Source organism: Drosophila novamexicana, unplaced genomic scaffold, assembly GCF_003285875.2.
Source record: "Drosophila novamexicana strain 15010-1031.04,08,12 unplaced genomic scaffold, DnovRS2.1 tig00000858-arrow-arrow-pilon, whole genome shotgun sequence".
NCBI classification, from domain to species: Eukaryota; Metazoa; Arthropoda; class Insecta; order Diptera; family Drosophilidae; genus Drosophila; species Drosophila novamexicana.
Genome location: NW_020824829.1, coordinates 102,023 through 119,001, shown reverse-complemented (window position 1 = coordinate 119,001; position 16,979 = coordinate 102,023). Strand labels below are relative to the sequence as shown.

The following is a 16,979-nucleotide window of genomic DNA, read 5'->3' as shown; positions in this document are numbered from 1 at the left end:
CTGTGTTTTGATTAAATTGATGATCCCATGACGCATCTATGGGATTGCGACTCTTAAATTTGCAATCGTCTTTTCGTAATACTATACTGCCTTACAACGCGTATATCTAAACTTGTATGCATTCGTGTATGTGTATGTGTGTGAGACAGTGTGTGATATACTTATATGTAGAATAGATAGATGCTTGTTAAAAATGTTTTGTTTCTTTCTTTTCTTGTATAGGTTTATTTTTGGCTTATGTTTATATGTTATTATTTACGAGTTTTTGATTTTTTGTTTTTGGTATTTAAGAAAAGCGAAAATGAAATGCATTTCAAATAAGTGCTCCTCATCGGCTAGGAGGTTAGAGGGCGACAAAATACGCAGGGTAAACACAGAACAAATGTATACAATGCATTTCTTGTTCACATTTAAATTGTTTTATACTTATGTAAAAATAATGTACAGTTGTAAAATTACATACTAAAATTTTCCTCGCACGAAATTTGCGTAACTTAGAAATCGATTAGAATTAAAATTATTTTGACTAAAGTTTCTTGTTCTTGTAAAAAGCTGATACATAATTGCGTACTTTCGTATATGTATAAGATTTATATATATTTATATATATATATATAAATATACATATAAATATATATTTATATATATTTGTGGTAAATCTATATACGTATGTAGATATATATAAATTTGTATATATGTATATGCTGCTTGTATATGCCCATTATGTTGGGCGCCATTTGAATATATGAATGAAATACAATTAAAATATTTAAAATTACACATTTAAATATTTGACGCGGTTTCTGTTTACATGCAATATAACTCAGTTCGTGACACGTGCGCCGGTTGCTGAAGACACGACAACACGCCCATAGCCGGGCTCACTTTTAGGACAGTGTTTGTGTAAAGTGTTGGTGTTTCTGGTTCTTATTCTTGTTATACTTGGTGTAGGCAGTAAACAGTAGACAGTGATAGAGGCTGCTTTGAGGCTAAATATTTATTTTGATCTATCTACGATTGAACTCCGATTTGATAGCTGCAAGGCATGAAAATGTGCTTTAGAAGACAAGTAAGCGCAGGAAGCTGGATTGTCGAAATAGCTTACCGTCTATGATTTCGTTTTTCACTTTCTGTATCTCCAGCCGCATCTCACGCACTATCTCAGCTTTCAGGGTGTCCAGGTCGCTGTTGGACAGCGCCAGCGACAGACCATCGCCATTGACCTGCTAACCGCGACAAGGGTCATTATCGTTAGTTCTACAAATTGTATAAAAGTCAACTCACCTTGAGAATGGTCTCCTCGCTGGCGCTGCCGAAACGCTTGCGCATGGGACGCGGCGATTCGCCACCGCTGTTCGTTGTGTTGTTACCGCTGCCGCCACTGCCGTTGGCTCCGACTTGTGCACTTGACGTGGTGTTGCTGCCGCCGCCACTGCTCAACTTGTGGGGCAACGTATTTGACTTTTCCCACGGCCTTTGTTTAACTTCTGGCTCAGGATCGGGCTGCACAGTGTTGATAAGTAGTAATAAATAGCCGTATATAGAAATTGTTAAATATACCCAACTCACCTCCTTTTTCTCGGCCTGCGCACGACGCCGAGCGAGCGTCTTGGCCATCTCGTCCATCATGGATGCCATGCCATTGGAGCTACGTCCAATGGTGCCATAATTACCGCTGCCGCCGCTTGAGGTGCTGCTGCCGCTATTTTCAGGAGCAGCTGTCGTGGACTAAAACAAATAATCGAGAAATCGATTAGGCAATTTGGTTCATTTTAATTTGTCAGCTCTTCCTTACCTTGTTCTTTTTTAGTTTAAACTGCTGCAGCTGCGAGGCCAACGAGCCCATAAGATCGGCTTGCGGATCATCCTTCTTACCTGCGGCACCGGCACCCACGGGGGGCGGTGGCGGCGGCGGTGGTGCTCCAGGACCGCCTGGTCCACATGATGGCCCCCCCTGAGCCGGTAGCGCAGGCGGTGCCGGCGGCTGCGGTGGCGCTGGAGCTCCATTAAACATCTGTGGCGGGGCCGGCGGTGCACCACCGAATGTAGGTGGCGGTGGTGGTGGCGCCGGCGCAGCCGCCTGTCCTGGACCGCCGCCTGTGCTGCTCATGCGATTAAGTGGCGGCGGCATTGGAACACCACCGCCCTGTTGCTGCATCATAGGTGGTGCCAGCGGAACTTGCCCATAAGGATTCTCCGCCTGCTGCTGCTGGCCATTGTGCTGGACATACCCAGGAGCGGGCATACCCGGCGCCAGCGGTGGCTGAGGTAACAACTGCTGCTGAGTGGTGTACACGACGCTATTGGAGCTTGCCGAGCTCGGTATGTGGGCTGGCTGCGCAGACCCATATATGGGTCCGCCCCCATTCTGATGCACCGGCGGCATCGGTGGCTGTGGCTGTGTCGGGTATTGATGTAGATTGAGATTGGGATTAGAGTTTGAGAGCACATAATGGGGCTGCTGGTACTGCTGGCGGGTGGTTGTTGTGGTTGTAACGGTAGCGATGGTGGTGGTTGTGTTGGTTGTTTTGGTGGAAGTGGGTTCGGTTCGGTTTAGTTTTTGGGGAAATTTCAAGCCAATTGCGGACGTGCGAATGTTTGGAATGAAATGAAACAGAAAGGTAAAAGTAGCAACATAGGCGGACCTTAAGCGGACCTGGCTGAACGGTACAAGCCCAAGTCGACCACACCTACCTGTGGGGGCGCATATCCCGCTTGCACCATCTGTGGCTGCTGCTGTTGCTGCGTATTATAGACGGGCTGTTGCTGCTGTTGGTATTGTTGCTGCTGCTGCTGCTGTTGTTGCTGCTGCTGCTGTTGTTGCTGCTGTGTCTGGCCGGGTGCAGGAGGAATTTGCATCTGTGGATTACCCTGCTGTGGCAGGCCATTGGACGTTGGCCCGTTTGAAGTGGGTCCGTAGTGCGAGCCCGGCTGTGATGCCAATTGCTGTTGTTGCTGCGGCTGCGGCGCCGGCGGTGCGCTAAGGGAATTCCTTTTTGTGAGCAATTTGTGATGATTCGGCAGTTCGATTCGAAGATCGATTCAATGTATGTGTGTGTTAGAGAGCATGATGTGTTAGGTATCGAAAATCGAGTATCGAGTACGACGACAACAAACAGAACGATGTGCATGTTACAGGAAAGCATGTGTGTGTTTTTGTCAGTGTGTGAAAGAGAGAAGAAAAATGAACGAAATCAAAAGATATGTCGACTGATTGATTGATGACCAGTGTTGCCAATTGCCGTTACAAAAAGTAGCTGAATTTAATGTTTCGAACTGGTCGAACTTTGGATATGCCAAAAAAGGCTAAATACCTTTAAAAATTAAGCTGAGACTTGTGAAATCAATTAAATATAGCTAGATAAAGTCAAATTGGCAACACTGTAGATGATATGAGTGCCCTGGACCTGAAACTGTGATCAAACACCCACCTGCTGGTGCGATGATGTCCCTGCGGCGTTGGCGGACTCTGCGGTATGTTGTTCTGATTTGTCTGCGATGTTGGCGTTTGGGCCGAGGGTGTTATGTGGCCGGCCATACCGTTGTTCTGTCGCAAAATTGCCGCATCTTCGCTGGTCATCGTACGGTAGCCCATATCCTCCTCGTATCCATTGCCATTTGTAGGCTGGCCGGCAGGATTGTTGACTACGCGACCACTCAGCACCTGGCCACAAGCCGATGGAGAGAGAGAGAGAGAGAGAGAGAGAGAGAGAGAGAGAGAGAGAATGATTCAGTTAAACAAGACTAGAAACAGGAGAGAACCCGACACTTACCTCCAGAGCATGCATCATGGCCCGAGCAAAGTTCTCCGCGTCGCTCTGGCTGGAAAAGTTAAGACCGTATACATACTTGGAGTCGCGCCACTGATGGAACGTAGCCGTAGCCTGATTATATTTGAGACCCTTAAGTATAGAGCAGTTGATGACCACCTCATGGTCTTGCAGCTTGCGTCCCACCACACGAAATGTGTTATTCTGCTGGTGATGATAGATTTGCACCTTGCTCAATCCCGACGAGCTGCCCGATGGCACCCACTTTTTCTGGTTGTCATCGTAGACCATCACAGAGGCGCGGGCGCCAATAATGCTTTGCTCACTGCAAATAAATGAAGAACAGATACGCAAGACTAATTATTTGAGGGAGCCGAGGAAACGACTAAGATATCGAAAACGAAAATCGCACCACAATCGGAAAAGCATTAGATGATTTATTCAAAATACAACTAACATAGACTTGACATCCCGACCACACCTCTGGTTTATTCTGTTTCTTTCCATTTACGTCTCGGCTTTCACAAAGTTTCACACGCTTGAACTGAAGTGCAGTGATCTCTGTGGATGAAGCTGTAGCCGGGACTGGACAGGAAGCGCTTGGCGTTCATTGTAAAGAACGTATTCCCCCTGAGAAAACTGCACACCTGTCACGCAGTTGTCATTGCCCCGCCGCCGATTAAATAGTTCTAATGAACTTTTACGCAACCTTTAACATATTTTTTGCAGCGCATTGACAATTAAACCGGGAAAACTAAACACGATGCAATAGAAGAGTTTCAAATATGCTGCAAGCATGACGTTGATGACAACAACTTGGATCTCAGTCGCTGCAACGAGCTGCAAGAGTTAATGACAGCCCCAACAGAGACAAAACAAAATAAAAAAAAGAAAAAACGAGTTACGATCGCCGTCTTTTTGCTCTGTCTAGAGCTGACTTCAGTATTCTGGCAGGCAGCAAAACTTGGCCTGTCTAAAAGTTGACTGGTTTTGCACTTAAATGGAGCCCGATATCTAGCGCTATGTGCGCGAGGGAAGTGAGGAAAATGGCCGAGAAGCAAGTCCACAGCTGGGCGGCCTTATATAACAAACGTGCTGTGTTGGGGTAGTTGGTCATTTACGGCATACGATGATGTGTTTCGTGGAACGAAAGTGAAGTTTATCTATGAGATACGTGTAATTTGTTAGATACTACAACAGGGACGAGACGCGGATGATCTTACTCTCTCGTTCTGGCTGGCATTCCCAAACGATTTACAGGCTCCGGCACCGAGTGCTTCGCTTCAAATGAACAGCAAGAAAGTGGGAGGTTTACTCAGTGGTTGGAAATGAGCATGTGGTCAGGTAATGAGATTAATGCAAATTACATTCCATTCATGTGGGTCGTTTAAAGACTTCATTACGGCGAACGCAGGTGAAATTTTGTGTTTATATTTCGTTTTGAGCTCGAGTTGTGGATTAATTCGTGCGTTAAGTTTTATGCACATTTCCAGCACGAAAGCAATTTTCTTTATAGGTTTTAATTTACGTTCAATTATATACAGTTGCGAGCACATTGGTAGCAGGTCGACACGGGGAAGCCCTCTGCCAGCGACCGATCCAAATTTAACCTGGGATATACGCAGGAAATCTAAACTTTGCCTGTGATACGATACGAGATGGGAAAGGGAAATATGTAATGGAAAATATTCAGAAACAATTGGATCACGTTTCAAGATCTGTGACCTGCAGAAAAAGGACGTTCAAATTGAAAAACCGATCTGAGAGAAGAAAGAAATATAATATGAAAAGAAGAAAAACATACGTTAAACTTGTTGGGCCCCCAATTAATTTATATTTGACCGAATTATGGCAACGTTGAGGGATGCGTTGTACGTGTTGCTGTTGCTGCTGTTGTTGTTGTTGTTGCTGTTGTTGTTGTTGTTGCTGTTGTTGCTGTTGTTGTGTTTGGTTGTTTTGTTGTTGCAGTAGCAAATAATGATGAATGTTGCTATAGAGATGCTGATTTGCGGCTGTTGTTGTTGTTGAACGTGGCGCTCTAATTGAGAACGACATAGAGCTGGTCAGTCTGGACGGAGCAAAAACAGGGACAGCGGAGCAATTGGAAGTGGAAGCTGGGTCAGCGTTAGCTGATATCGGGTTGGTCACTGAACGAGTCTGGGACGGGTGCGGGGACTGGGGCAGAGCTACGCACTTACGTAAAGTAGAAAATATAGCAGTCGATGTGGACAAAGTGGAGGCAGGCTCAAGGGCAGGGGCAGGGGCAGAGGCAGATACTGTGGGAGAGGCTGGGCTAGCTATCAAGATAGAGTTTGTGGTCGCGGTGGATAATGATGTTGATGTTGATGTTGATGTTGATGATAATGATGCATCGACATGTCTGCTGTGCATTGAACCAACATCTTGGCCCGTCGGTACGTACAAGGACTGGTCATTGACTAGCGATTGTGTCCATGTGGGCGCCTCATAGATGGGCGTGGGCGCGGGCGTGCCCTGGGCCATGGGCAACTGCAAGACCAGTTGCTCATGCTCATGATAGGCCGTGGCACTGCGCTGGCGCAACAACAGATCCTGCTGGTAATGATGGTACATGGGATGGCGATAGTCCAGTAGATCCAGCTCCTGCAGCTCCCTAACGCTGTAGTAATCCCTGCTTGCCGCCGGCAGACTTCGGCCCTTGGGCGATGCCTTGTTGTAAAGACTTTGGCTGCGCTTGATCAGCAGATCGGCATCATGTTGTTCCCCGTTCGCCTGGAACTCGCACATGGCCAGCTTTGCATTGGCGGGCTGATGATAGGCCAGAATTGGCCCAGCTACGGCGACACTAGCATTGGACTTCTTGTTCGTAAACGAGGTTTTAGCATAAAGTTTCTTCATGGCCATTAAGTAATAGCAAACATTTGCAGAGGCAGCCCTACACACACAAACGCGGTTCCTCGCACAAGCGTTCGGTCACACGATCACAGCACTCAATAAATAAATGGAATTGATGTTTGTCTAGGTTCGCTTCGTTCACAAACTATCGTATGTGCAGCCGTGGCTGCTGCTTGTGGCTGATCGTAATCGAACCTCAATTGAGACTGAACGCGCCAAACAAGTCTCGGCCTGAACTTGGCCCCAGAAAGAGAGAGAGCAACGGAGAGCATGGAGTTTGCCAAGCCACTCACAGAACAGCCACTCGACTCGCGGTGAGCCGAAGACAAAAGAGCAACAAGAAAAGAGCAGACAACGAGAGCGAGAGCGACGATCGCCGTTCACGGCCGAGAGTCTGTGTAATTACACTTCCAGACAATAAAATAATGAGATGTGCTACTGAGATCCATCCGTAGTCTAGCCGACCCATAGATCCCTTAAGATTGTCTGCTCTTCTCTTCGGTATTATTCGGTTCCCACTTGACGATGCAATTAAAAAGCCGCTCACATCGCAGCTTAAGCTCAGCTGTAGACAGCCCCCCTCCCTAGCCCAGCTGTCCATTCTGTCAGATAGTCTAGTCGCTCAGTCAGTAGATCAGTCCGTCCTTCTCTCTGCGATAATTACTTAAGAAACGAGCTCAATAATTTATATTTCCCCCCGAGCGACTATAAAGTTCTTTCATTTTTTTTTTTTTTTTTTTTTTTTTTTTTTTTTTGTATTCAGCTGTTTTGTTGAGGCGGCATAGCAGTAAGTAGGAAGCAAGTTGGCAGGAGGACAGGGGAATGCACAGCTTGTGGCATGCCATGAAAAATTCATATAAATACAGTCTGTCTCGCTGCCGAGCTGTAGAGCTGCCGGCGGTTGAGTAACAGAATCAGTTTGAATTTTTTGTTCTACTACAATTCTTAAGCGTACATTTCCAATTAACATGGTATTTATCTATTTAGAATGTTGTTGCTCTTAGAGCTCGTTATAATGCGCGCGTCTGGTCTTTAAAGCTCAGTGTGTGATTTTTGTATGATTTGAGCCACGATTATTCTGCGGCTTAATGGCTTTGTAAAACGGGCTAGGCCTGGCAGGCCACAACTCGTACCGTACTCGAATTTAACACTCTATAGATCAAGCCGTGCCTTAAATGATTTGGCAATTTTTCGGCTATAGCGTCTTTATTAGTTTCTAAAAGCCCTACGCGGCGAGCAGGGCAACAAATATAGGAGAGAGGGGAGATCTGGCAGTCCGAGCGAGCAGCAATTGAAAGAGTCTAAACTCTTGCTGGAATCATTCAATACTTCTCCAATCCTCCAGCATCAATCAGATTTGAGTTAGTCTCGAATTCGATTCGAAGAGCTACCGAGTTACCTGTTCCTGCGATGTTCAACTTTTCCGCATTTATTATTCAACTTTTTCAAAAAGTATAAGCAAATGATTCAGCAATGCGACTCACTATGTTGAACGTCGCTCTTGAACTGTTTCTATTTTGGACGCATTACTCGACTAATAGATAAAAATGCACTGGCTGAGTGAATGCGTGGCAATTAGACCGGAATTCAAGGGCTTTAGGAAGATCTGTTGTGCACTTCAAATCAATTAAACAATTTAAGTAACCCCGAACTTTCAAGAGCTGCACAGTAATGTTCCCAGTACACCATTGGGAGAGTTCCACGCGAGAAACTCTAGTTTGCTATATTCTACTTCTGGGGCATACCTCGCCTTTAATTGCAAATTCCACTGCGGAGCGTGTACTGTAATGGGCTAAGCCAAACTGGACAAACAGAGCTGAGCCAAAAGCTGAGTGCTCAGTTTAAAAAGCGTGCCGAATTTCCACGGAGACTACACGGCAACGGCAACGGCAATAAATGATGACACACCCAGAAAATAAGCCCCAAAATTGACTCAGTTTTTCGCTTATGAATCAGTTATCAAGCAGAACGCGGGCAAATGCCCTGACTAAGCACACAGTCCGATTTGGCAGGAAGCCGACGGATGTGCCACTCCCCGGTCGCGTAAACGTCATATAGCTAAACAAATTATGGGCATTAAGAAAGACAACTCCAGGCCTCTAAGGGCTGTTTCCCACATCGTTTCGCTGACCTATAAACTTTTGGTAGTTTTAATGTGGGCAGGTATTCCGAAGTCAAATTGTATCCGAACTAGTTGGACACATGTCGATCGACAAGTCGCTAGCAGCATCAATATCGTCAATTGGGTTAACCAAGAAAGAATTAGAATGCCAGCAAGAGTGGCGGGCGTCATAATTGAAATGTCCTTGACTGAAGTCAAACGAATACGCAACGTTCCAATGTCGTGGCAACTGATAAATTACAATAACTTTGCGACAATGTAATATATCTTTAAATATATACATACATAAATATACATAAGATGAAATCAAACTTGAAATTCGATGTGGCACTTACGTCATTTCGTTTTTGTTTGTTTTTGATACTGTTTCTGTTGCTTAAGCGGAAAACCGGGCGGACTTTTGATGTATGGAGCGGGGGGTTAGTTGTGCTTCGCTTGGCTTCCACCAGGTGCTGCTCGTCTCCTCGCTTTTTCTTGTTAATTATATTTATGATATCTGTAAATGTATTAAAACAGAATATGCCGGTTAGATGTAGGACACTTTTTAAAGAAGAGAGGTCCATACACACAGTCTTATGCCTGAGCCTAACTAATAAATAGGTGAAAAGAGACCTTGAGATTATAGCTAGCCCCATCAATTAGCTAAACTAACCGTCGAATGACAGCTAATGAAAGTAGCTGCAGAAAACAACGAAGAACGGCAGAGACTAAATATAAATATAACTGTCGATAGACAATGCGGCTTCTGTGTTCCATAGCTTTTTTACTTTTTCTTTCTTTTAAACGCGACAAAAACTCTATAAAATGTGGCGACAATAATGAAGACAACAGATATCTATTCTCTCATTTGCATGAGAGATGCAAGCGGCGTCCCTTGTCTAATGAATACGCTCAATACATAATTCTAAAGACCTAACTAGTCAAAACCAACGAATCGCTTCGGGGCCGTGCAATGTATAAGCGCAGCCAGAGCTACGCGAAATTTGTGTCACGCTCCTCAAAAAAGGTTTTTGACCTAGTTTTGTAGGACGCGTCCCCTCCGCATAGAGCATTGTTTGCGTCATAGTTAGCTAATATGCTGCCCTTAGCGCGCCTTCGCAATCGTTATGCGGGCTCGTTACTCCAACGTCCGCTTTGTGGCCGGAAGTGCCCAAAGTGCGCAAAATTCATTGAGTATAGTTTATCAAAGCGACCACATTTGCGATGTAATTATCAACTACTTCTGTCCTGTAAGCTCATTCGCAGTCTGTAAGTGATTGTTTTTTGTTCTTTGTTTTCGACTTACTCGTGTGGACTATATACATTTCGTTCTGGTGAGAGAAATCTCGGATTCAAGCAATAATCAAATTGAAGCAATTGCCACTTACACTTGTAGGAAATATGATAACATTTGACGAGTCAATTTTCACGAATATAATTACATTGTTGGCTAACCAAACACATTGGACAAACCCATTAAAAGTTCGTTGAGCGTTAAGCGGCTCAGAGGCACGTGTTCTGCTTATTTTGCTTCCTTGCTTTTGCCAGGCTAGATCCTCCCTCGACTCGTAGGCAGTTAAAAAGTAAATTTCGGGAAAGGGCTTCTACAAACACCCCTTAAAGCCAGTCGTTACTTTCTGCCATTGGGGGTGGCAAGTAAGCCAAACCGATCGAAAGCAGACATGCAGACATGCAGACGGTTTGTTTTACACTCCTGACCCGAAGGCAATACATGCGGCATCCGGCTTAGGGGTTATCAGTTGCGAGCTCCAAATACCGTGCTCCCATCTCTAGCCGGGAATAAGACACGTTTTTGTCATTCTGTCGACAGAAAAAAAACCATTTCCAGGAATTTTCATGACTCCTACGTGGCGTTTGGAATGATGTCAGTTGGCATGCCACAATTTCAACCCTGTTCCGATACCAGTCCCAGTTTTCCGTTTTCTGCTTTGCAAAGGACACCAAATGTTTGCACTCAAAACAATAACAAATTAATGTGCCGCATTGCACATGGAAATTTCCCCCCATTTGTATTGTGTCGTGCTTGTTCGCGTGACTCGTTGGATTGTTGATTTGACAGCTTCAAAAGCAAACACTGACACATTAAGGCAACTTGCAATTCCACCTCTAACATCATCCGTCTCCAATAGTATGCCAAGCAGAGTAATCCGTGCTTAGGTTCATAATCATCTTTTAGTCTGCCAATCCAAGCCAACACAACTTCTTTGTTTTCGGCTTTTTAGCACTCGCGTTGGAGCTCAATCTAGCCAAGACAGCTTCGGCGCAGTTGATATGGTCAAGCAGATCGCAAACGGGTTTTCCAAGCGGCACAGGCAGTCACCTTTGCATTTGTCTGTCTGTCTCTACTCTCTCGGGTTGGGCAAAAGTATGCTTTAGTTTGGATTGCGACTGAATTTGGGTCGCTCTCCTGGCTTTGACTTCAGCATTGTGCGGTTTTTAAATGTGTTGTGCAAGCTGTTTACCACATCAACTTTTGCCCAAATCCATAATGCGAATCATTCAGAAGACTAAAAGACTCCCAGGCATATCAAAATCAGCAGCCAAGCGTCAAGCCTTTTGCATTTTACCATGGCTTCTCACGGCTTCTCAGCTTAGCTGCTAATAAACTATGTTTGCATCTACAAGAAATTAATTTGTTGCAATCCAGTCTGAACTTTGTTTGCATTTGTCCTGAAACTGTGGGCATTATTAGGCTAGGCAGGGCGCAACCATATCGACCCAAGACGAATCTAAAATCAATCGACCCAAAAATATCGATTGTAAACATTTTTTGAGCTGTTGTAGTTGTCATTGTGCCTCAGCGCATCTATTTAATGAAGCGAACCGACAAAATTTGGATAAATATTATATAATGCGTAACAAATATTAAAAATGAAATGAAATAGGGCGCAACAAAATACGAAAAATATCTATTGATGCATTACACACAAGACAAAGGGGGTTCGGCCTAGACTTTTCCCTCAGCCGAACTGCCACTCCTAAGCCGCTGGAGTTGATTCCAGTTCAAGCCACAAAGTTCAAGTGAGAAGCGGACATATCATAATCATAATCATAATATAATCAGCTGGCACCTAGAAAGAGAGGGTAAGTAGGGAAATGTGCAGCAGCTACAAACATCAATTTAGCGCAAAATAACAACAATAACCATAACGGACAACGAATAACAGCCTGCACGAATGTCAAATACCCAGTAACGAAACAATAAGTCGATTCATTTAAAGCTATTTCCCACCATTTAACTAATTCATTGCTGTTAATTGTATATTTTTGAACGACTTCCAATATAATACAAGCATTTTTTAATGTTTCTCTTAGATATTGGGGCGAAAATCATGCCCAAAAATCCTAGCACCTGGGCAACGTTGCACCAAGAGTCGCCAACCAAGAGCAGAAGTATTTCTATGCAATCAAAACGAAAAGAAAGAAAAGTTTGCCCGTCACCTTTTCGTTGGGAAAAACAAAAAGCAACCCGCTGGCTTGGCTGTAAAATGTCTGATTCCAGTCGCAGTCGCAGTCGCAGTCGCAGACCGAGCGGAAGCACTTCAAGTGCTTGCAATTCCTCTTTGAGCATAGTCAGCGCGGAGACGGAGTGGGGACTATGGGGAGGAGGTACAGGAACCCTAGAGCTATTGACTTTGTATCAACTTTGCTCACTGTGGCAGTTCAATTTAATACTTTTTGCCACTTCAAGTTTTTTATTTAATCAGCGTATGCGGCTCTTCCCGTTTCGACTGACCGTATGCCGAGCGGGAGACGCGAGAATATGAATTCCAAACCACGTTGATTATTTGATTCTTACTTGAAATTTTATAATTTATATAAATATATAATTATTGTTATAATTCAACTAAAACTTGCAAGATATCTGAGTGCTGCGGCTGCGAATAGCCGAGCGTTAGACCGTAAACTTAGTAGAAAAAAAAACCACCAAGAGATGAGGCGGTAATTTAGTAAAAGAATCAGCCGGAACAGAGCAGAAACTTTGGAAAATGTGTCTATGTTAGCGTCTGCTTGTTGTGGTAAAATTTCTAGGCCGTAAAAAATGGTTTAATGGCGCGCCAATTGCTTTAAATATAACTTGTTTAAGGCGGAGTTGCATACTACATATGTATGTAGATAAACACATTTATGAAATAAATGGAACACAACAGGTATTTGAAAAGAAACGCTTGCTCTGCCGAGCTCTTGACCGTAACAATTTTAAAACATATTCGTTTTGAACTGGAAAAAGGTAACAAATCACAAAAGTATATATATATTATAACTAGAGAAAAAGCTCTAAAAACAAACAGAGTAGAGAGTGAAGATTTCCTTTAGCTTTTTGAACATTTCCATCAAGGTACCTCTCATAGCACATACATGCTTTAATTAGCTTTAAATGCCTATACTAATCGAATAAAGCTGACAAAACTATTTGTAGGGCATTGCATATGCCTGCTGAATGTCGCCAAGTGCATTGCTCAGCGAGCGGAGTTGGCTGCCTTTTCTTAACTCGTATTTCACGGCATTCATTTTGGATTTTTCCGCATTTAGGCGCGTGTTTGATTCTGTGTCTGTTGCTTAGGATTGTGAGTGATAATTTTGTTCATATCATGTGCCAATGCAATGGCCTCCAATCCAAAGCCGTGGCTATAACAGCCAAGACAGTGGAAAGAAACGCGAGAAAAGCTGCCACTTAAGCGAATTTCATTCTCCGTTCTGCTTATCTGTGCAGTTCGTATATTTGTATCTACAATTTATGCCATATGAGCGGTATATTTATCACGCATATGAATATATTATACACTCTCAGGCCCGGCGCATTTCATGTGCATAGTGCATAATCAACGATGCTTTCCTCTGCAGTTAATGCGCATTATGGAGGAAACAGCTTTTTTTCCGATACTTCACAGACAGCAGAATTGCGCTTGCTGTGGAGCTATTGCTTTGTTCGGCGAAGAAATACTCAAATCGAAACGGGATTATCTGAAACATTAGCTAATTGCTGCCAAAAAAATATCTGAGCTGACATTCCACATGGAAAACCTATATATAAATACCAGCTAACGTTTAAATTGCAAAAGAAATACAAGAAGGAAACCCCCTTTCCTTCAGTAAGACCAAAACAAATCAACAATAAACAAATTATTAAATAAACAAATTCAGGCAGCGAGCAATTATTTAGCTGATATTGTATGTATGTAGTTAAGAGTCATATAAGGTATGAGGAGCTACCATAAAAATCAAAACACGTTTCATGCATCCGATGGCCAGAGACGAACAAGAAGACTCATGAATTCCAATGAATAATGCAGTTGACGATGGCGCACCATAAAATTGATTATAAGTATACATTGTTTACAGTTTAAGGGAAATAGCTATGCAGTTTTTCCTATATTGCGGTTGCATTAATAAAGTCATTCGACAAAAGTGTGAATATGATCATCTATCGACAAACGGCAGGAACCAGCACTAACAGAGCATCTGACCACCCAGTTATACAGGCCAGGCAGATTAAAATAAAGAGGCTGGCTTTTTTTTCTAACCCGCATTGTGAGGCCTCAGCGAGAAACAAGTAGGCAAACAAACGGAAATGTAGTTTTATTGAATGCTGCGTGGGAGCAGGGTCACACTGGCGAGCAAAGCGAGAAACTTGAATACATTTGCGCGACAGTCAAAGTTCAGTGCATTGATCTGCATTCTGGCTGCTATGACACGCGTTAAAGTTTAGTCACAAAGCAAAACAAGTTGGGGCAAGTTTATGATTCAGAGCAGTCGCCGCTACGAACACATAAACAGAACAGAAATAAAACCGGGGATAAACCACAAGGAGAAGACACGAATACTTGGAAAACTTGTGGCGATTTCTTAGATTTGTTTTATTCAAAGCTTTAGTCATCGTTAAAAAAGCCGAAAAGCGAACTGAAAGTGAACACAACTACGAGGAGATGCGTAAATAGGGAGCAAACATACCGAAAGGGGGACGGATGGCTGATAAAAAAAATAAAAAAGAGAAGTACAAACCGCACACATATGCATTTCGATTTGGTTCTTATCTTATCTAGTAGTTGCGTGACTCCAATAGCAGCAGCTGCTGCTGCTGCTGCCGATGACTGGGTGGGCAACGTTGTTTAACTTGTTTATACCATAAATTATTCACAAAAAATAAGGGCAGCCGTTTGTTAGCAGGAGCCGCTATGCAACACTGGCAAGCAATTACAGCAACAAAACAACAGAAAAGTATTTTTGAAACGCGAAATCTGGCAGCACGAATAAATTCAAATTTGCAAGCGTCAATAACAAATTGCGTACTTTGATTTACTTACTGTATGTTTTATGTTTTTGTTTCTGAACTGGTTTTGATGTTTGGCTATTTTGTTTTAGTCCATCACTGTATAGGTGTGTGTGTGTGTATGCGAGAGAGCTGCGGGTCTTTGGCCCGCTTCATTTGGCAGCGAACGAACAAAAAATAAAAGAGTGAGTCATGTGGCGACTCCAGTGATGCAACTTGCCTGTCATTCGGTGGGTGGCAGAAGGAAGGGAAAAGAGAGAGAGAGATATCTGAGGGAGCCCGGATCGTGTCTGTGCGGTGCATTGACATTTAAATGTTGCAAAGAGGAGAATGCAAGCCCCACTTTGGCTCGCATAAATTAAAGTTCAAACAAACACGATAAAGATAAAAGAGAAGTATAAATATCAATAGCCCCACCCGCGTCGCCTTGCTCTCTTCTTTATAAGGCTCTCGCCTCTCTCCACTTTCCTCTTACATTCACTCTCAAATTGGCAACGCTGGATATTTGTTTGTTTGGCAACATTCAAAAGGAATTGGAGAGTAGTGCACGGGAGAGAGAGAGAGAGAGAAAGAGCATATCAATATAAGAGCGAGCGCCCAGCAACACAAAAACAAGCACCAAAAACGAGAACAACAAAAGAGGAAGGCTGCCAACGCGGTGGAGCCGTCGGGGGAATTGCACAAAAACAATTAAAGCTGGCGCAGGACAAATCTAACACACACACACACGCGCACACAAACACAAAATATAAAATGAATGCAAAAACTGGTTTAGCCGCTGCAGACGCGACAGCTGTTAAAGTCTCCATTCGCCCAATGAGTAGGTAGAAAATGGGAAATACGCAAATTTAAATTATTTACCCAAAAGGCATCATTATTATACGGCTATGCACACACTCACAGCCGCATGCGAAAAAGGGCGTGTTGTGTGAAAGAATAAGCAAAAAGGGGAGCAGAAGTGAAGCAGCAGCTATCGACGTCGCTGCCACAGCAGCCGCCGAACTAAAAAGGGAGCACAAAGCGGAAGTCGTGGGCAAAAACATGCGCAGAAAATGCAACGGCCGTCGACAGGGCTAAATTCTGCTCTAGATCTCCGCAGACACAGATTATAAATAAATTTAAAACAAAAACTTACCACATCATTTTCGTTAATTCCACAGTGAAAATGCGTTGGTGTTAGTGTCCGCTGCCTGGCAGCTACTCCCTTTTTCCTGCTGTTGCAAGCACGCACACGCACACACTCAAATCGAGTGGCGGCGGGCAAAGACAGCACAACTAATCGCCGATAAAAGTGCTTGCTGCGTGTTTTTCCAGGGTTTCTTCAGTAAAATTATTTTGTTTCGTTACAACAGGAAAGAAGCCGCAATTTTAATTCAATTTATTTAGTTTTCGGCAGCACTTTACTCGAACAGCACTTACACAAACAAACACACACACACACACGCACACACATTAACGGAGAGCGAAAAACTAAACTCCTTTTCAAGGAGTAGAGACACAATTTTTTCGGCTACTTCGTTTTATACTGCAACTCCGTTTTTTTTTCGATGCAGTTTTAAAAATAACTTTGCACGGGCGTTTTGCAAAGATTAATACTGCTTCTGTTCGCCTTGCGATTGCGGTTTTGTCACTTTTTGTGCACGACGCGATTAATTCGAATTAATTTTGGCCAAATTGCGACAGCGACAACAACACACCAGCGCCATATTTGATCTGATGTAAAAAGTAATGTACCAGGGCAGCCCTGGTTTAACAGCGCCCAAGCATTAACATTTTCTAAAATGTATTAACAGTGAGTTCTTAGTAAATGTGCCGTTACCAGTTTTTAGGTATTGTAACCAAGACTGTTAATGTTGCATATTGCCTTAAACTGCTATAAAATACTCAAAATATAAATTTTAAAAAAATATAGTATTTTACTAGTTTGAAAGAATAATTAGCA

At 43.5% G+C, this 16,979-nt stretch overlaps 1 protein-coding gene across 8 annotated transcripts; it reads right to left on the bottom strand.

Annotated features, from left to right (window-relative positions):
• Nucleotides 1-667: 667 nt before the first annotated feature.
• On the bottom strand, nucleotides 668-16,923 carry LOC115764482 (protein enabled). Of its 8 annotated transcripts, XM_030707566.1 has the most exons (10): nucleotides 16,173-16,923; nucleotides 9,102-9,262; nucleotides 3,774-4,095; nucleotides 3,432-3,664; nucleotides 2,695-2,992; nucleotides 1,796-2,398; nucleotides 1,570-1,728; nucleotides 1,285-1,503; nucleotides 1,106-1,226; nucleotides 671-1,036 (listed from the first exon to the last, which is right to left on the bottom strand). In XM_030707566.1, the coding sequence occupies exons 2-10, from the start codon at nucleotides 9,104-9,106 to the stop codon at nucleotides 1,008-1,010; spliced, it is 1,989 nt and encodes a 662-aa protein (XP_030563426.1). In that variant the 5' UTR covers nucleotides 9,107-9,262; nucleotides 16,173-16,923; the 3' UTR covers nucleotides 671-1,007. The 8 variants fall into 8 exon arrangements, with proteins under 8 accessions (XP_030563420.1, XP_030563422.1, XP_030563421.1 ...); XM_030707560.1 differs by lacking the exons at nucleotides 9,102-9,262; nucleotides 16,173-16,923 and adding an exon at nucleotides 6,193-6,791 and having other exon boundaries at nucleotides 668-1,036; XM_030707562.1 differs by lacking the exons at nucleotides 9,102-9,262; nucleotides 16,173-16,923 and adding an exon at nucleotides 6,193-6,790 and having other exon boundaries at nucleotides 668-1,036; nucleotides 2,695-2,980.
• Nucleotides 16,924-16,979: the final 56 nt, after the last annotated feature.

Bases quoted from the DNA above. Each gene is read 5' to 3' on its own strand.
- LOC115764482 (XM_030707560.1), bottom strand. From the start codon at position 6,653: ATGGCCATGAAGAAACTTTATGCTAAAACCTCGTTTACGAACAAGAAG. The intron at 3,665-3,773 runs GTAAGTGTCGGG...GCTTGTGGCCAG, and splicing joins CCATGATGCATGCTCTGGAG to GTGCTGAGTGGTCGCGTAGT. The intron at 2,399-2,694 runs GTAGGTGTGGTC...TACCCGACACAG, and splicing joins CGGGATATGCGCCCCCACAG to CCACAGCCACCGATGCCGCC.